The sequence below is a fragment of the Oncorhynchus tshawytscha genome, linkage group LG24, assembly GCF_018296145.1.
Source record: "Oncorhynchus tshawytscha isolate Ot180627B linkage group LG24, Otsh_v2.0, whole genome shotgun sequence".
Taxonomy (NCBI): Eukaryota; Metazoa; Chordata; class Actinopteri; order Salmoniformes; family Salmonidae; genus Oncorhynchus; species Oncorhynchus tshawytscha.
The window spans coordinates 31,857,810-31,878,490 of NC_056452.1; the positions used below are offsets into that span (position 1 = coordinate 31,857,810).

At 48.8% G+C, this 20,681-nt stretch overlaps 1 protein-coding gene across 8 annotated transcripts in view; it reads right to left on the reverse strand.

The window, feature by feature from the left end:
- Positions 1 to 361: 361 nt before the first annotated feature.
- Positions 362 to 20,681, reverse strand: part of heatr5b (HEAT repeat containing 5B) — a 79,769-nt gene continuing 59,449 nt past the window's right edge. For 6 of the 8 annotated variants that reach the window (XM_042305652.1, XM_042305656.1, XM_042305655.1 and 3 more), the window contains 12 exons: positions 12,184 to 12,430; positions 11,715 to 11,954; positions 10,722 to 10,849; positions 8,872 to 9,016; positions 8,425 to 8,575; positions 5,055 to 5,179; positions 3,950 to 4,051; positions 3,679 to 3,801; positions 2,593 to 2,744; positions 2,166 to 2,339; positions 2,005 to 2,044; positions 362 to 923 (listed from right to left, as the gene is read on the reverse strand). In XM_042305652.1, the coding sequence (XP_042161586.1) occupies positions 616 to 923; positions 2,005 to 2,044; positions 2,166 to 2,339; positions 2,593 to 2,744; positions 3,679 to 3,801; positions 3,950 to 4,051; positions 5,055 to 5,179; positions 8,425 to 8,575; positions 8,872 to 9,016; positions 10,722 to 10,849; positions 11,715 to 11,954; positions 12,184 to 12,430 (1,935 nt within the window). In that variant the 3' untranslated portion in view covers positions 362 to 615. Of the gene's footprint in view, positions 924 to 2,004; positions 2,045 to 2,125; positions 2,340 to 2,592; positions 2,745 to 3,678; positions 3,802 to 3,949; positions 4,052 to 5,054; positions 5,180 to 8,424; positions 8,576 to 8,871; positions 9,017 to 10,721; positions 10,850 to 11,714; positions 11,955 to 12,183; positions 12,431 to 20,681 lie in introns of all 8 variants that reach the window. The other 2 variants (XM_042305657.1, XM_042305650.1) reach the window with 1 other exon arrangement.

The window sequence follows — 20,681 nt, forward strand, 5'->3', positions numbered from 1 at the left end:
ACAGATTTGTATCTTGTCAGCTCGGGGATTCGATCTTGCAACCTTTCGGTTACTAGTCCAACACTCTAACCACCAGGCTACCTGCCCCCCCCTACACTCTAACCACCAGGCTACCTGCCCCCTACACTCTAACCACTAGGCCGTCCCTACACTCTAACCACTAGGCTACCTGCCCCCTACACTCTAACCACTAGGCCGTCCCTACACTCTAACCACTAGGCTACCTGCCACCCCTACACTCTAACCACTAGGCTACCTGCCGTCCCTACACTCTAACCACTAGGCTACCTGCCTCCTCTACACTCTAACCACTAGACTACCTGCCATCCCTACACTCTAACCACTAGGCTACCTACCGTCCCTACACTCTAACCACTAGGCTACCTGCCGCCCCTCCACTCTAACCACTAGGCTACCTGCCTCCTCTACACTCTAACCACTAGGCTACCTGCCGTCCCTACACTCTAACCACTAGGCTACTTGCCGACTTCAAGAAAACTAAGTAGAAAAATGTCATCCACCGAGAACCAAGTTAAATAAAGAACATCTTAGAGACGTATCAGACGACAACAACATTACACCAGGATGATAAAGTATTCTGCATTTCAGGGATATTTAGAAGAAACTCGTTTTGAGTTTGATGGTGGGCGCGGCCTGCACAGTTGGCTGGGCCAATAGGGCTGCTGCTTTGGCTTTGCTGCTCGCCTGATTGGCTCTGACGGCCGACTCAAGGCGGGTCTTGAGCTCAGGTGCGGCTCCAATCACTGTCTTGAAGGCAGCTGGGTAGAGGGGCCCGATCCGCATCAGGTTCTGGAGAGCAAACTCATGTAGGCCCTTGGAGGCAGGAGGAGCAGAGGAGAAGGCCTTGTCATCCAGGAGATAGGAGACCAGGGTGGGCACGAGCAGAGCTAGCAACTGTACCCCTGTTGAAGAGAGGGAACCGGGTGGAGACGTAGTGAGGGAGGGAGAGGGAAACAGGGAGAGGGAGGGACACGGGGAGAGGGATGCAAGAGACAGAGGGAGAGACGGAAGGGAAGAGAAAGGGAGAGACAAACATTGATGCATCTTGTTCGTTAACATTTGCTCTATTAAAAAAAATGGATCAGTATCTCAGAGTGAGAGGACATCAAATACTGTGATTCATAAAGATTAGTCTGACCTACAGTACAGAGGAGAATCAACTAATACATATTGGAAGCATGAGAACACCTGAACTTTCGCAGTTCAGCTGCTCAACTACACACACCGAGTCTAAAACCCCAGACCATAAATCCAGACTAACACTCCCCTCTACTCCACACCCTGAGTCTAAAACCCCAGACCATAAATCCAGACTAACACTCCCCTCTACTCCACACCCTGAGTCTAAAACCCCAGACCATAAATCCAGACTAACACTCCCCTCTACTCCACACCCGAGTCTAAAACCCCAGACCATAAATCCAGACTAACACTCCCCTCTACTCCACACCCGAGTCTAAAACCCCAGACCATAAGTCCAGACTACCACTCCCCTATACTCCACACCCCGAGTCTAAAACCCCAGACCTTAAGTCCAGACTAACACTCCCAGAATACAAGGAAACGCATGAAGAGGCGTTTAGTTACAGAAAGGCTTTTACAGATCAATGGTTGTCTTTATCGGGAAATGTGTACCTCTACCAGGTTACCCAACTCGAATAGGACACCAGGAAGACAACTCAATTATGTTCTCACCAGTTTCTCTACTGAACCATAAACGGAAAATATCCTGAAAGGCAGATTTTTTTTACAAACTCTTAGATGTCCCTGCATGATCTTTACTCGGGAATTGAACCAATAGAATCTGGCATTTCATGTCGCTGAAAACATGCAGAGAAACCCGTCTGACCCTTTGAATGCTCTGTCAGGTAGATAGTTTCGGTAGTAAAATACTGAAAGGAATAAACTAGATCTAGATTGGGTTTATCGGAGGTCAACAGTTGATCGAGATGCTTGTGCCCCACATGCAGGCCATGGTGGTACGGTTCTGCTCCTCTGCCATGCCCACTAGGTTCTCCAGAACCCCGATGCCCTCCTGTATGGCCCTGCAGGTCCGTGACCGTTTTAACCCTGTGTGTACAGCATTGCTACCAACGGTACGTACGGTTCTGCTCCTCTGCCATGCCCACTAGGTTCTCCAGAACCCCGATGCCCTCCTGTATGGCCTGCAGCTCTGTGACCGTGCCTGGGCGACTCCTCTCCACCCCCTTCAGTTTCTCCACCATAAGCGGCGCCAGGGCGTGGATGTAGGGGGTGGATAACGCACGGCTGGGGTGCTGGAACACGGACAGGAGGAGCTGGTAACACCGCGCCTGGACCTGAGAGGGAGAAACAGATTACTGACATTCAGGGACAACTGGAGACTGGAGACTGGGGGGGGGTCTTAGAGCGGGGTAAGAGAGGAGACAATAGACATTAAAGGGGTCAGAGGAGTTCAACACTTTAGTGAAGCAGTGTGTGTGTGTGTGCGCGTACCCAGGGGTCAGAGGAGATGAGGCGGTGTGTGTGCGTGCGTACCCAGGGGTCAGAGGAGAGGAGGCAGTGTGTGTTTGTGTGTGTGTGCGTGCGTACCCAGGGGTCAGAGGAGAGGAGTGCGTTCCTATAGCGTTCCATACAACCCTGCTGCAGCACAGTGACTCCTATGACCTCTGAACTGGCAGACAGCAGGAAGAGGGTCATGGCTGTCAGCATACTGACCTCATCCATGTTGGGACGAGACTCATCTGAGGAACACGCATTAAAAGGTCCATTACAACATGATCAGCAGGCCACGGCTGGACAGCCACCTACACAGCATCCTGACACAATGGGAAGATGGGAAACACCTGGCTACCAGGAATCCTTCTAGAACAGTGTGTGTGTTACCTGGTGGAGAATATTCTAAAACAGTGTGTGTGTTACCTGGTGGAGAATATTCTAGAACAGTGTGTATGTTACCTGGTGGAGAATATTCTAGAACAGTGTGTGTGTTACCTGGTGGAGAATATTCTAGAACAGTGTGTATGTTACCTGGTGGAGAATATTCTAGAACAGTGTGTGTGTTACCTGGTGGAGAATATTCTAAAACAGTGTGTATGTTACCTGGTTGAGAATATTCTAGAACAGTGTGTGTGTTACCTGGTGGAGAATATTCTAGAACAGTGTGTATGTTACCTGGTGGAGAATATTCTAGAACAGTGTGTGTGTTACCTGGTGGAGAATATTCTAGAACAGTGTGTGTGTTACCTGGTGGAGAATATTCTAGAACAGTGTGTATGTTACCTGGTTGAGAATATTCTAGAACAGTGTGTGTGTTACCTGGTGGAGAATATTCTAGAACAGTGTGTGTGTTACCTGGTTGAGAATATTCTAGAACAGTGTGTGTGTTACCTGGTGGAGAATATTCTAGAACAGTGTGTATGTTACCTGGTTGAGAATATTCTAGAACAGTGTGTGTGTTACCTGGTGGAGAATATTCTAGAACAGTGTGTATGTTACCTGGTTGAGAATATTCTAGAACAGTGTGTATGTTACCTGGTTGAGAATATTCTAGAACAGTGTGTGTGTTACCTGGTGGAGAATATTCTAGAACAGTGTGTGTGTTACCTGGTGGAGAATATTCTAGAACAGTGTGTGTGTTACCTGGTGGAGAATATTCTAGAACAGTGCGTTTGTTACCTGGTTGAGAATATTCTAGAACAGAAGCCAGACTACTCCTAATCAGTCCTGTCCACTGAGTGGGAGTCTTCTCAGCCCGGGACAGAGGACAGGTGATGATGGTCTTTATACCCTGTAGAGCAGCTGAGACAGGCAGGGGGATGGAGTTATCAGGGGTCTTTATAAATGTTTTGTCTGTGTGTGTGTGTGTGTGTGTGTGTGTGTGTACCTGAGACTGGCAGGGGGATGGAGTTATCAGGTGTCTTTATAAATGTTTTGTGTGTGTGTGTACCTGAGACTGGCAGGGGTATGGAGTTATCAGGTGTCTTCACAGCCGTCTCCTTCAGGACCCCGGTTATCAGGAAGAGTACAGTCGGGAGAATGGTCATGCTGCCTGTGGGTGGGGGAGGGGGCGATGACAGACATGAGGAATGACAGAGAGAGAGACTTGTATCCTTCAGTAATGAGGAATGAGAGAGAGAGAGAGAGACTTGTATCCTTCAGTAATGAGGAATGAGAGAGAGAGAGAGACTTGTATCCTTCAGTAATGAGGAATGAGAGAGAGAGAGAGACTTGTATCCTTCAGTAATGAGGAATGACACTTGTATCCTTTAGTAATGAAGAATGACAGAGAGAGACTTGTATCCTTCAGTAATGAGGAATGACAGAGAGAGAGACTTGTATCCTTCAGTAATGAGGAATGACACTTGTATTCTTTAGTAATGAAGAATGACAGAGAGACAGACTTGTATCCTTTAGGGGCGGCAGGGTAGCCTAGTGGTTAGAGCGTTGGACTAGTAACCGGAAGGTTGCAAGTTCAAACCTCCGAGCTGACAAGAAAATGTAATCCTTCACTCCATCCCACACCAATTGAAATGACGATTGGACGGCAGTAACCATTGCAGAATGCACCTTCTATATATGTCAACAAGGCAAACAGACCCTTTCTATAAACATAATGTTATCCCTGTCCCTAATCTGTCAGTAGCCCTGAAATCCATGTCCCTAATCCCTGTCCCTAATCTGTCAGTGGCCCTGAAATCCATGTTCCTAATCCCTGTCCCTAATCTGTCAGTAGCCCTGAAATCCATGTCCCTAATCCCTGTCCCTAATCTGTCAGTAGCCCTGAAATCCCTGCCCCTAATCTCTCAGTGGCCCTGACATCCTAACTGAATCTTCTCAGTTGATTTCCAGGATAATCTGATCCTCAGAAAGCTTCAGTCTCAGACATAACAACCACAGACCCAGGGTGAGAGGCCATTGAGCCAGACTGAATCTAAGGCGGAGAGATGAACACTAGAACTCTGCTATTAGCAGTATAACACACCACAACAAGGCAATGAATTATAGGAGACATTCTGAGTCTGTGTGGTCAGGTGTTTTTGTCGGTGTGTTACCTGCGGGGGAGCATAGCGACGGCAGTTCAGCCAGTATAGAGACGGTGTGAGCCACCAGCCGGGTGCTCTCCTCAGGCAGACGAGGCTGGGGTCGGAGGGGCAGGTGGCTGGGGGACTCGTTCACCCTGGGAATGAAAATACATGAGTTTGGGCTTTTCAATGACCCAAAGATGCTGTACTATTAGGGTTGCAAACTTCAGTTAAAAAAAGGCAGGAAATAAAGAATCTTCCAAGCAGGATAACCAGGGTATTAAAACAGAACGACCCTGATAAAACAGAACGACCCTGATACAGAACGACCCTGATACAGAACGACACGTTACAACAGAACGACACGTTACCACAGAACGACACGTTACAACAGAACGCCACGTTACCACAGAACGACACGTTACCACAGAACGACACGTTACAACAGAACGCCACGTTACCACAGAACGACACGTTACCACAGAACGACACGTTACCACAGAACGACACGTTACAACAGAACGCCACGTTACCACAGAACGCCACGTTACAACAGAACGACACGTTACCACAGAATGACACGTTACCACAGAACGACACTGATACAGAACGACACGTTACCACAGAACGACACGTTACCACAGAACGACACTGATACAGAACGACACGTTACCACAGAACGACACGTTACAACAGAACGACACGTTACCACAGAACGACACGTTACAACAGAACGCCACGTTACCACAGAACGCCACGTTACCACAGAACGCCACGTTACAACAGAACGACACGTTACCACAGAACGACACTGATACAGAACGACACTGATACAGAACGACACGTTACCACAGAACGACACGTTACCACAGAACGACACGTTACCACAGAACGACACGTTACCACAGAACGACACGTTACCACAGAACGACACGTTACCACAGAACGACACTGATACAGAACGACACTGATACAGAACGACACGTTACCACAGAACGACACGTTACCACAGAACGACACGTTACCACAGAACGACACGTTACAACAGAACGACACGTTACAACAGAACGACACGTTACCACAGAACGACACGTTACCACAGAACGACACGTTACCACAGAACGACACTGATACAGAACGACACGTTACCACAGAACGACACTGATACAGAACGACACGTTACCACAGAACGACACGTTACCACAGAACGACACTGATACAGAACGACACTGATACAGAACGACACGTTACCACAGAACGACACGTTACCACAGAACGACACGTTACCACAGAACGACACGTTACAACAGAACGACACGTTACCACAGAACGACACGTTACCACAGAACGACACGTTACCACAGAACGCCACGTTACCACAGAACGCCACGTTACCACAGAACGACACGTTACCACAGAACGACACGTTACCACAGAACGACACGTTACCACAGAACGACACGTTACAACAGAACGCCACGTTACCACAGAACGCCACGTTACAACAGAACGCCACGTTACCACAGAACGCCACGTTACAACAGAACGCCACGTTACAACAGAACGCCACGTTACAACAGAACGCCACGTTACAACAGAACGCCACGTTACAACAGAACGCCACGTTACCACAGAACGACACGTTACCACAGAACGACACGTTACCACAGAACGACACTGATACAGAACGACACGTTACCACAGAACGACACGTTACCACAGAACGACACGTTACCACAGAACGCCACGTTACAACAGAACGCCACGTTACCACAGAACGCCACGTTACAACAGAACGCCACGTTACAACAGAACGACACGTTACCACAGAACGACACGTTACCACAGAACGACACTGATACAGAACGACACTGATACAGAACGACACGTTACCACAGAACGACACGTTACCACAGAACGACACGTTACCACAGAACGACACGTTACCACAGAACGACACGTTACAACAGAACGACACGTTACCACAGAACGACACTGATACAGAACGACACGTTACCACAGAACGACACTGATACAGAACGACACGTTACCACAGAACGACACTGATACAGAACGACACGTTACCACAGAACGACACTGATACAGAACGACACTGATACAGAACGACACTGATACAGAACAACACGTTACCACAGAACGACACGTTACCACAGAACGACACTGATACAGAACGACACGTTACCACAGAACGACACGTTACCACAGAACGACACGTTACCACAGAACGACACGTTACAACAGAACGACACGTTACAACAGAACGACACGTTACCACAGAACGACACGTTACAACAGAACGACACGTTACAACAGAACGACACGTTACAACAGAACAACACGTTACAACAGAACGACACTGATACAGAACGACACTGATACAGAACGACACGTTACCACAGAACGACACGTTACCACAGAACGACACGTTACAACAGAACGACACGTTACAACAGAACGACACTGATACAGAACGACACGTTACCACAGAACGACACGTTACCACAGAACGACACTGATACAGAACGACACGTTACCACAGAACGACACGTTACAACAGAACGACACGTTACAACAGAACGACACTGATACAGAACGACACGTTACCACAGAACGACACGTTACCACAGAACGACACGTTACAACAGAACGACACGTTACAACAGAACGCCACGTTACCACAGAACGCCACGTTACAACAGAACGACACGTTACCACAGAACGACACGTTACAACAGAACGACACTGATACAGAACGACACTGATACAGAACGACACTGATACAGAACGACACGTTACCACAGAACGACACGTTACCACAGAACGACACGTTACAACAGAACGACACGTTACAACAGAACGCCACGTTACCACAGAACGCCACGTTACAACAGAACGACACGTTACCACAGAACGACACGTTACCACAGAACGACACGTTACCACAGAACGACACTGATACAGAACGACACTGATACAGAACGACACGTTACCACAGAACGACACGTTACCACAGAACGACACGTTACCACAGAACGACACGTTACAACAGAACGACACGTTACCACAGAACGACACTGATACAGAACGACACTGATACAGAACGACACGTTACCACAGAACGACACGTTACCACAGAACGACCTTGATAAAAAAAACATATTTAAAATACTACATTCATATATTACCTGTTAAAATACTACATTCATATATTACCTGTTAAAATACTACATTCATATATTACCTGTTAAAATACTACATTCATATATTACCTGTTAAAATACTACATTCATATATTACATTCATATAATACCTGTTAAAATACTACATTCATATAATACATTCATATAATACCTGTTAAAATACTACATTCGTATATTACCTGGTGTTGAGTTGGGGCAAGTGACGAACCAGGATGAACACCATAAGCTCCATGGCAGCGAAGACTAAGGACTTCCCCGGGAGCAACTCCCCAGTCTCACCTCCCTCTCCCCGGAGAGACAGACCGTCCTTCTCCCCTCCACCCTCCTTACCTGGAGGGAGATACATAGAGCAGATCAACATGAGGTGAGAATATTCTGAGACGGAACTTGACAAAATCAGTAGTTATGAGCCCATTTAGGTTTCAGGTAAACATTGATTTTAAATTAATGTACATTTCAGTGGTATATCCTAACGATAGACCGATAGTCTGGATATGCTGGTCGGTATCACCACATGGGTAATGATGACTATAGGTACTGGTCGGTATCACCACATGGTTAATGATGACTATAGTAACTGCAGAAAGGTATCTGGGACCAGCATAGCGAACCGTGTCAGAACTGACCCTGTGTCTCTCTCTGCTGTGTCAGGTGGTCCTGTGCAGCCCGGATCGTCTCCTGCACCACAGCCGTAACTTGGAGCTGAACGGCTGGAGGATCTCTGGTCAGGAGTAGTCTGTGGAGAACGTTGAGCAGCTCTACACCTAACAACTACAACATGAAACCTGGTTAGACCCCCAGCCTGTCAGCTCTGTACCTAACAACTACAACATGAAACCTGGTTAGACCCCCAGCCTGTCAGCTCTGTACCTAACAACTACAACATGAAACCTGGTTAGACCCCCAGCCTGTCAGCTCTGTACCCAACAACTAAAACATGAAACCTGGTTAGACCCCCAGCCTGTCAGCTCTGTACCCAACAACTACAACATGAAGAGAAACCTGTATAGACCTCTATACACATGGTGTGTGTGGAGAGGGAAACGGATAGAGACAGAGATGGTGTGTGTGGAGAAGGAAACAGAGATGGTGTGTGTGGAGAAGGAAACAGAGATGGTGTGTGTGGAGAAGGAAACAGAGATGGTGTGTGTGGAGAAGGAAACAGAGATGGTGTGTGTGGAGAAGGAAACAGAGATGGTGTGTGTGGAGAAGGAAACAGAGATGGTGTGTGTGGAGAAGGAAACAGAGATGGTGTGTGTGGAGAAGGAAACAGAGATGGTGTGTGTGGAGAAGGAAACAGAGATGGTGTGTGTGGAGAAGGAAACAGAGATGGTGTGTGTGGAGAAGGAAACAGAGATGGTGTGTGTGGAGAAGGAAACAGAGATGGTGTGTGTGGAGAAGGAAACAGATAGAGACAGAGACCATCACCTCTGGAACATGATATACATTAGTCATTCTACTGTCTCCTCCCCCATCCTTCCCACCCTCACTCTCCTGTATACTCCACATCACAGACTATGATACTAGAACCTTCTCAAACTTCTCTTTAACAGTTGGTTCTCCATCTCTGCATTTCTTCTCCCTCTCCCTCTCTCAACTCAAGGGGCTTTATTGGCATATGGGAAACGTGTTAACATTGCCAAAGCAAGTGAGGTAGATAATATACAAAACTGAAATAAACAATCAAAATTAACAGTAAACATCACACATACAGAAGTTTCAAAACAATAAAGACATTACAAATGTCATATTATATATATATATACACAGTGTTTTAACAATGTACAAATGGTTAAAGTACACAAGATAAAATAAATAAGCATAAATATGGGTTGTATTTACAATGGTGTGTGTTCTTCACTGGTTGCCCTTTTCTCGTGGCAACAGGTCACAAATCTTGCTGCTGTGATGGCACACTGTGGAATTTCACCCAGTAGATATGGGAGTTTATCAAAATTGGATTTGTTTTCAAATTCTTTGTGGATCTGTGTAATCTGAGGGAAATATGTCTCTAATATGGTCATACATTGGGCAGGAGGTTAGGAAGTGCAGCTCAGTTTCCACCTCATTTTGTGGGCAGTGTGCACATAGCCTGTCTTCTCTTGAGAGCCATGTCTGCCTACGGCGGCCTTTCTCAATAGCAAGGCTATGCTCACTGAGTCTGTACATAGTCAAAGCTTTCCTTAAGTTGGGTAAGTCACAGTGGTCAGGTATTCTGCTACTGTGTACTCTCTGTTTAGGGCCAAATCTCCCTCCCTCCCTCCCTGCCCCCCCCCTCCCTCCCTCTCTTCCCCCCCCTCCCTCTCTTCCCCCCCTCCCTCCCTGCCCCCCTCCCTCTCTCCCTCTCTCCCTCTCTCCCTCCCTCCCTCCCTCTCTCTCTCTCCCTCCCTCCCTCCCTCCCTCCCTCCCTCCCTCCCTCCCTCCTTCCCTCCCTCCTTCCCTCCCTCCTTCCCTCCCTCCTTCCTGTTATCTTTACCTGGTCTTCACTGATGTGTGTCCTGGCACAGGGAGAGTCCAGTAGGGTACAGAGAGCCTGTAGACATGACATGACATGTTCTATTGGTTCCTCAGGTCTTGGGAAACACAGGAACTCAATACTGACACCTGGGAGGGACAGTGGTTAGTTATCATCTATACTGACACCTGGGAGGGACAGTGGTTAGTTATCATCTATACTGACACCTGGGAGGGACAGTGGTTAGTTATCATCTATACTGACACCTGGGAGGGACAGTGGTTAGTTATCATCTATACTGACACCTGGGAGGGACAGTGGTTAGTTATCATCTATACTGACACCTGGGAGGGACAGTGGTTAGTTATCATCTATACTGACAACTGTCTGTCTGTCTGTCTCTGTGGCTGTGTGGCTAGCTGTCTGTCTCTGTCTGTCTGTCTGTCTCTCTGGCTATCTGTCTGTCTCTGTGGCTGTCTGTCTGTCTGTCTGTCTCTGTGGCTGTGTGGCTAGCTGTCTGTCTCTGTCTCTGTGGCTGTCTGTCTGTCTCTGTGGCTAGCTGTCTGTCTCTGTCTCTGTGGCTGTATGTCTGTCTCTGTGGCTGGCTGGCTGTCTGTCTGTCTGTCTCTGTGGCTGTCTCTGTGGCTGGCTGTCTGTCTGTCTCTGTGGCTGGCTGTCTGTCTGTCTCTGTGGCTGGCTGTCTGTCTGTCTCTGTGGCTGGCTGTCTGTCTGTCTCTGTGGCTGGCTGTCTGTCTGTCTCTGTGGCTGGCTGTCTGTCTGTCCCTGAGGCTGGCTGTCCCTGTGGCTGGCTGTCTGTCGGTCTCTGTGTCTGTCTGCCCCTCTCTGTGGCTGCCTGTCTCTGTGGCTGCCTGCCCCTCTCTGTGGCTGCCTGCCCCTCTCTGTGGCTGCTTGTCTCTGTGGCTGCCTGTCTCTGTGGCTGCCTGTCTCTGTGGCTGCCTGTCTCTGTGGCTGCCTGTCTCTGTGGCTGCCTGTCTCTGTGGCTGTGGTCCATACCCAACATCAGATGCATTCTGTCCTTAATCAGATCCTCCAGGCTCTGAGTAGGTCCAGGATTACCCTGGGGGTAGACTGGTGCCCCAGAAGCCTGTGGAGGGACAGCAGGGGCCTCCTCTTCCCCCTCCCCAAAGCTGGTGCTGCTCAGCCAGAGGGCCACAGCATGGAGAACGGGGGCCCAGGAGCCACGGTAATGGAGACGGGCTGTGTCGATGGTCTCTGGGGTGTAGAAGGCACCACCTGAACAACACAGGAAAACAGGCTTGTCAGGAGGTATTGTCCTTTTAAGAGACAGAGGTAGAATAGCAACCCAATCTGTCACACAAAGTCATGAACATCATGAAGAAGTTGTAGGGACATTTTCCCGGAAACAGATGAATCAAGTCTAGAAAAGCGTGTTCAGTTGAGAGATACTCCATTTAATTGATCTGTGGCTTAAGACTGGCCATAGTGTTGAGTTGTGGTGTACCGTCAGGGGGCAGTTGGCTGGAGAACTCAGCAGGCAGTGTGAGCAGAGCGTAGTCTCTGAGGACAGCCAACCACAGCCGAGACAGAGACGGTAGTTCAGGCTGCACCAGCATAATTAGGCTGTCAGGAGGAAGAATGTCCGCTCCCACCTCCTCCTCCTCCTCTTCCTCATCCTCTTCTCCTGCCTTCACCTCCTTCACCGGCCGAGACTCTGCTTCCTTCTTTATCTTCATGGCCACAACATACACCTGAAAGATGGGAGGGAGAGAATGAGAGCATGGGAGAGAGAGAGAGAGAGAGAGACAGAGCGAGAGAGACAGAGAGACAGAGAGAGACAGAGAGACAGAGAGAGAGACAGAGACAGAGAGAGAGGGACAGAGAGAGAGAGACAGAGAGAGAGACAGAGAGAGAGAGACTAACTATGTTTTCATCCAACCTGATTGTCAGTAAAGAACATATGACAGGTAATGACAGGACTCATGGCCTGGCGGCTTGATGGAAACAGAAAATGCCGGTAAACTTTAAAAATGTCCACAAAAAACAAAATACGCTAGACAAGGGGGTATTTGTATCTTTAGAATGAAATGAAGTCCTTTGTTTTATAGGTCTATAGGTAGTCGACACACAGCAAAGATACACACGGTCAGAGACCCACTAAAACAGCATCGGCCCCTCAAGATACTGAGCCTGTCTGGCAGGGTTGGTTCTAGAGTTCAATCTTGGTTTCATCAGAATCTTGTTTCTCACGCTCTGAGAGTCTTTAAGTTGCCTTTTGGCAAACTCCAAGTGAGCCGTCATGTGCCTTTTACTGAGGAGTGGCTTCCGTCTGGCCACTCTACCATAAAAGGTCTCTCTCAGGTCTCTCCAGAGATGTTAGATCGGGTTCAAGTCCAGGCTCTGGCTGGGCCACTCAAGGACATTCAGAGACTTGTCCTGAAGCCACTCCTGTGTTGTATTGGCTGTGTGCTTAGGGTCGTTGTCCTGTTGGAAGGTGAACCTTCGCTACAGTCTGAGGTCCTGAGCGCTCTGGAACAGGTTTTCATCAAGGATCTCTGTACATTTCTCTGTTCATCTTTCCCTTGATCCTGACTAGTCTCTCAGTCCCAAGGATCTCTTTTTGTTCCGTTCATCTTTCCCTCCAGACGTGTTTCCCAGCCCACAGCATGATGCCGCCACCTCCATGCTTCAGCATTTTTTTAATGTAGATTTTTTATTTAACCTTTATTTAACAAGGCAAGTCAGTTAAGAACAAATTCTTATTTTCAATGACAGCCTAGGAACAGTGGGTTAACTGCCTTGTTCAGGGGAACAGTGGGCTAAATGCCTTGTTCAGGGCAACAGTGGGCTAAATGCCTTGTTCAGGGCAACAGTGGGTTAACTGCCTTGTTCAGGGGAACAGTGGGTTAACTGCCTTGTTCAGGGGAACAGTGGGTTAACTGCCTTGTTCAGGGGAACAGTGGGTTAACTGCCTTGTTCAGGGGAACAGTGGGCTAACTGCCTTGTTCAGGGGAACAGTGGGCTAACTGCCTTGTTCAGGGGAACAGTGGGCTAACTGCCTTGTTCAGGGGAACAGTGGGCTAAATGCCTTGTTCAGGGCAACAGTGGGTTAACTGCCTTGTTCAGGGGAACAGTGGGTTAACTGCCTTGTTCAGGGAACAGTGGGTTAACTGCCTTGTTCAGGGGAACAGTGGGTTAACTGCCTTGTTCAGGGGAACAGTGGGTTAACTGCCTTGTTCAGGGGAACAGTGGGTTAACTGCCTTGTTCAGGGGAACAGTGGGTTAACTGCCTTGTTCAGGGAACAGTGGGTTAACTGCCTTGTTCAGGGGAACAGTGGGTTAACTGCCTTGTTCAGGGGAACAGTGGGTTAACTGCCTTGTTCAGGGGAACAGTGGGTTAACTGCCTTGTTCAGGGAACAGTGGGTTAACTGCCTTGTTCAGGGAACAGTGGGTTAACTGCCTTGTTCAGGGAACAGTGGGTTAACTGCCTTGTTCAGGGGAACAGTGGGTTAACTGCCTTGTTCAGGGGAACAGTGGGTTAACTGCCTTGTTCAGGGAACAGTGGGTTAACTGCCTTGTTCAGGGGAACAGTGGGTTAACTGCCTTGTTCAGGGGAACAGTGGGTTAACTGCCTTGTTCAGGGAACAGTGGGTTAACTGCCTTGTTCAGGGAACAGTGGGTTAACTGCCTTGTTCAGGGGAACAGTGGGTTAACTGCCTTGTTCAGGGGAACAGTGGGTTAACTGCCTTGTTCAGGGGAACAGTGGGTTAACTGCCTTGTTCAGGGGAACAGTGGGTTAACTGCCTTGTTCAGGGGAACAGTGGGTTAACTGCCTTGTTCAGGGGAACAGTGGGTTAACTGCCTTGTTCAGGGAACAGTGGGTTAACTGCCTTGTTCAGGGGAACAGTGGGTTAACTGCCTTGTTCAGGGGAACAGTGGGTTAACTGCCTTGTTCAGGGGAACAGTGGGTTAACTGCCTTGTTCAGGGGAACAGTGGGTTAACTGCCTTGTTCAGGGAACAGTGGGTTAACTGCCTTGTTCAGGGGAACAGTGGGTTAACTGCCTTGTTCAGGGAACAGTGGGTTAACTGCCTTGTTCAGGGAACAGTGGGTTAACTGCCTTGTTCAGGGGAACAGTGGGTTAACTGCCTTGTTCAGGGGAACAGTGGGTTAACTGCCTTGTTCAGGGGAACAGTGGGTTAACTGCCTTGTTCAGGGGAACAGTGGGTTAACTGCCTTGTTCAGGGGAACAGTGGGTTAACTGCCTTGTTCAGGGGAAAAGTGGGTTAACTGCCTTGTTCAGGGGAACAGTGGGTTAACTGCCTTGTTCAGGGGAACAGTGGGTTAACTGCCTTGTTCAGGGGAACAGTGGGTTAACTGCCTTGTTCAGGGGAACAGTGGGTTAACTGCCTTGTTCAGGGGAACAGTGGGTTAACTGCCTTGTTCAGGGGAACAGTGGGTTAACTGCCTTGTTCAGGGGAACAGTGGGTTAACTGCCTTGTTCAGGGAACAGTGGGTTAACTGCCTTGTTCAGGGGAACAGTGGGTTAACTGCCTTGTTCAGGGGAACAGTGGGTTAACTGCCTTGTTCAGGGGAACAGTGGGTTAACTGCCTTGTTCAGGGGAACAGTGGGTTAACTGCCTTGTTCAGGGGAACAGTGGGTTAACTGCCTTGTTCAGGGGAACAGTGGGTTAACTGCCTTGTTCAGGGGAACAGTGGGTTAACTGCCTTGTTCAGGGGAACAGTGGGTTAACTGCCTTGTTCAGGGGAACAGTGGGTTAACTGCCTTGTTCAGGGGAACAGTGGGTTAACTGCCTTGTTCAGGGGAACAGTGGGTTAACTGCCTTGTTCAGGGGAACAGTGGGTTAACTGCCTTGTTCAGGGGAACAGTGGGTTAACTGCCTTGTTCAGGGGAACAGTGGGTTAACTGCCTTGTTCAGGGGAACAGTGGGTTAACTGCCTTGTTCAGGGGAACAGTGGGTTAACTGCCTTGTTCAGGGGAACAGTGGGTTAACTGCCTTGTTCAGGGGAACAGTGGGTTAACTGCCTTGTTCAGGGGAACAGTGGGTTAACTGCCTTGTTCAGGGGAACAGTGGGTTAACTGCCTTGTTCAGGGGAACAGTGGGTTAACTGCCTTGTTCAGGGGAACAGTGGGTTAACTGCCTTGTTCAGGGGAACAGTGGGTTAACTGCCTTGTTCAGGGGAACAGTGGGTTAACTGCCTTGTTCAGGGGAACAGTGGGTTAACTGCCTTGTTCAGGGGAACAGTGGGTTAACTGCCTTGTTCAGGGGGCAGAACGACATATTTTTACCTTGTCAGCTCAGGGATTTGGTCCAGTAATCGGTGTAAATGTGACAACATGTTTGAGGTGTCGGCAGCTGCGCAGGCTATTCTGGTTGAGCGTATCCACAACTTTCTGTCCATCGCCGTTGTAATCTACTGGGAACCCAATATGTTCCCAAACTGGAGATTTAAAAAGATGATGGAGAATCCTCCTGGTTTATCAACCCGACCACTCACCATGGTACAGAACTACATCCCGGCTGCACCTCACAAAAAGACAGTTTGAAATGTACCAGCTAAGATTTGATTACAACGACTGTGTCAGCTCGAGTTGTTTTAACGGGATATCATGAGCATTTTTTTTTTTTTACTCAGATTTACTCAAAAGGCCCAGGCCTCCAGCCCAGCCTATAGTCTATAGTGTTACAGGCCTCCAGCCTAGCTATAGTCTATAGTGTTACAGGCCTCCAGCCTAGCTATAGTCTATAGTGTTACAGGCCTCCAGCCTAGCTATAGTCTATAGTGTTACAGGCCTCCAGCCCAGCCTAGCTATAGTCTATAGTGTTACAGGCCTCCAGCCTATAGTCTACAGTGTGACAGGCCTCCAGCCTAGCAATAGTCTATAGTGTTACAGGCCTCCAGCCCAGCCTATAGTCTATAGTGTTACAGGCCTCCAGCCCAGCCTATAGTGTTACAGGCCTCCAGCCCAGCCTATAGTCTATAGTGTTACAGGCCTCCAGCCCAGCCTATAGTGTTACAGGCCTCCAGCCTAGCTATAGTCTATAGTGTTACAGGCCTCCAGCCTAGCTATAGTCTATAGTGTTACAGGCCTCCAGCCCAGCCTATAGTGTTACAGGCCTCCAGCCCAGCCTATAGTGTTACAGGCCTCCAGCCCAGCCTATAGTCTATAGTGTTACAGGCCTCCAGCCCAGCCTATAGTGTTACAGGCCTCCAGCCTAGCTATAGTGTTACAGGCCTCCAGCCTAGCTATAGTCTATAGTGTTACAGGCCTCCAGCCCAGTCTATAGTCTATAGTGTTACAGGCCTCCAGCCTAGCTATAGTCTATAGTGTTACAGGCCTCCAGCCCTGCCTATAGTCTATAGTGTTACAGGCCTCCAGCCTATAGTCTACAGTGTTACAGGCCTCCAGCCCTGCCTATAGTCTATAGTGTTACAGGCCTCCAGCCAAGCTATAGTCTACAGTGTTACAGGCCTCCAGCCCAGCCTAGCTATAGTCTATAGTGTTACAGGCCTCCAGCCCTGCCTATAGTCTATAGTGTTACAGGCCTCCAGCCTATAGTCTACAGTGTGACAGGCCTCCAGCCCAGCCTATAGTCTATAGTGTTACAGGCCTCCAGCCTATAGTCTACAGTGTTACAGGCCTCCAGCCTAGCTATAGTGTTACAGGCCTCCAGCCTAGCTATAGTCTATAGTGTTACAGGCCTCCAGCCCAGTCTATAGTCTATAGTGTTACAGGCCTCCAGCCCTGCCTATAGTCTATAGTGTTACAGGCCTCCAGCCTATAGTCTACAGTGTTACAGGCCTCCAGCCTAGCTATAGTGTTACAGGCCTCCAGCCTAGCTATAGTCTATAGTGTTACAGGCCTCCAGCCCAGTCTATAGTCTATAGTGTTACAGGCCTCCAGCCCAGTCTATAGTCTATAGTGTTACAGGCCTCCAGCCCTGCCTATAGTCTATAGTGTTACAGGCCTCCAGCCTATAGTCTAAAGTGTGACAGGCCTCCAGCCTAGCTATAGTCTATAGTGTTACAGGCCTCCAGCCTAGCTATAGTCTATAGTGTTACAGGCCTCCAGAAAAGCCTATAGTCTATAGTGTTACAGGCCTCCAGCTCTGCCTATAGTCTATAGTGTTACAGGCCTCCAGCCTAGCTATAGTCTATAGTGTTACAGGCCTCCAGCCTATAGTCTATAGTGTTACAGGCCTCCAGCCCAGTCTATAGTGTTACAGGCCTCCAGCCTAGCTATAGTCTATAGTGTTACAGGCCTCCAGCCCAGTCTATAGTGTTACAGGCCTCCAGCCTATAGTCTATAGTGTTACAGGCCTCCAGCCCATAGTCTATAGTGTTACAGGCCTCCAGCCCAGCCCATAGTCTATTGTGTTACAGGCCTCCAGCCTATAGTGTTACAGGCCTCCAGCCCAGTCTATAGTGTTATACAGGCTTCCAGCCCAGCCTAGCTATAGTCTATAGTGTTACAGGCCTCTAGCCCAGTCTATAGTCTATAGTGTTACAGGCCTCCAGCCCTGCCTATAGTGTTACAGGCCTCCAGCCCTGCCTATAGTGTTACAGGCCTCCATCCTATAGTCTACAGTGTTACAGGCCTCCAGCCTAGCTATAGTCTAGTGTTACAGGCCTCCAGCCCAGCCTATAGTGTTACAGGCCTCCAGCCTAGCTATAGTCTATAGTGTTACAGGCCTCCAGCCTATAGCCTATAGTCTATAGTGTTACAGGCCTCCAGCCCAGCCCATAGTCTATAGTGTTACAGGCCTCCAGCCCAGTCTATAGTGTTACAGGCCTCCAGCCTAGCTATAGTCTATAGTGTTACAGGCCTCCAGCCCAGTCTATAGTCTATAGTGTTACAGGCCTCCAGCCCAGTCTATAGTCTATAGTGTTACAGGCCTCCAGCCTAGCTATAGTCTATAGTGTTACAGGCCTCCAGCCTAGCTATAGTCTACAGTGTTACAGGCCTCCAGCCCAGTCTATAGTGTTATACAGTCCTCCAGCCTATAGTCTATAGTGTTATAGGCTTCCAGCCCAGCTATAGTCTATAGTGTTACAGGCCTCCAGCCTAGCTATAGTCTATAGTGTTACAGGCCTCCAGCCTAGCTATAGTCTATAGTGTTACAGGCCTCCAGCCTAGCTATAGTCTACAGTGTTACAGGCCTCCAGCCTAGCTATAGTCTATAGTGTTACAGGCCTCCAGCCTAGCTATAGTCTATAGTGTTACAGGCCTCCAGCCTAGCTATAGTCTATAGTGTTACAGGCCTCCAGCCTAGCTATAGTCTATAGTGTTACAGGCCTCCAGCCTAGCTATAGTCTATAGTGTTGCAGGCCTCCAGCCTAGCTATAGTCTATAGTGTTGCAGGCCACCAGCCCAGCCTATAGTCTATAGTGTTACAGGCCTCTAGCCCAGTCTATAGTCTATAGTGTTACAGGCCTCCAGCCTAGCTATAGTCTATAGTGTTACAAGCCTCCAGCACAGCCTAACCTATAGTCTATAGTGTTACAGGCCTCCAGCCTACAGTGTTACAAGCCTACAGCCCAGCCTAGCTATAGTCTATAGTGTTACAAGCCTACAGCCCAGCCTAGCTATAGTCTATAGTGTTACAGGCCTCCAGCCTAGCTATAGTCTATAGTGTTACAGGCCTCCAGGCCAGCCTATAGTCTATAGTGTTACAGGCCTCCAGCCCAGCCTAACCTATAGTCTATAGTGTTACAGGCCTCCAGCCCAGCTATAGTCTATAGTGTTACAGGCCTCCAGCCCAGCCTATAGTCTATAGTGTTACAGGCCTCCAGCCCATAGTCTATAGTGTTACAGGCCTCCAGCCCATAGTCTATAGTGTTACAGGCCTCCAGCCCATAGTCTATAGTGTTACAGGCCTCCAGCCCATAGTCTATAGTGTTACAGGCCTCCAGCCCAGCCCATAGTCTATTGTGTTACAGGCCTCCAGCCTAGCTATAGTCTATAGTGTTACAGGCCTCCAGCCCAGTCTATAGTGTTATACAGGCTTCCAGCCCAGCCTAGCTATAGTCTATAGTGTTACAGGCCTCTAGCCCAGTCTATAGTCTATAGTGTTACAGGCCTCCAGCCCTGCCTATAGTGTTACAGGCCTCCAGCCCTGCCTATAGTTACAGGCCTTACAGTGTTACAGGCCTCCATCCTATAGTCTACAGTGTTACAGGCCTCCAGCCCAGTCTAGCAGGCCTCCAGTCTATAGTCTAGTGTTACAGGCCTCCAGCCCAGCCTATAGTGTTACAGGCCTCCAGCCCAGCCTATAGTGTTACAGGCCTCCAGCCGAGCTATAGTCTATAGTGTTACAGGCCTCCAGCCCTGCCTATAGTGTTACAAGCCTCCAGCCTATAGTCTACAGTGTGACAGGCCTCCAGCCTAGCTATAGTCTATAGTGTTACAGGCCTCCAGCCTAGCTATAGTCTATAGTGTTACAGGCCTCCAGCCTATAGCCTAGTCTATAGTGTTACAGGCCTCCAGCCCAGCCCATAGTCTATAGTGTTACAGGCCTCCAGCCTAGCTATAGTCTATAGTGTTACAGGCCTCCAGCCTAGCTATAGTCTACAGTGTTACAGGCCTCCAGCCCAGTCTATAGTGTTATACAGTCCTCCAGCCTATAGTCTATAGTGTTATAGGCTTCCAGCCCAGCTATAGTCTATAGTGTTACAGGCCTCCAGCCTAGCTATAGTCTATAGTGTTACAGGCCTCCAGCCTAGCTATAGTCTACAGTGTTACAGGCCTCCAGCCTAGCTATAGTCTATAGTGTTACAGGCCTCCAGCCCAGTCTATAGTGTTACAGGCCTCCAGCCTAGCTATAGTCTACAGTGTTACAGGCCTCCAGCCCAGTCTATAGTGTTACAGGCCTCCAGCCTAGCTATAGTCTACAGTGTTACAGGCCTCCAGCCTAGCTATAGTCTATAGTGTTACAGGCCTCCAGCCTAGCTATAGTGTTACAAGCCTCCAGCACAGCC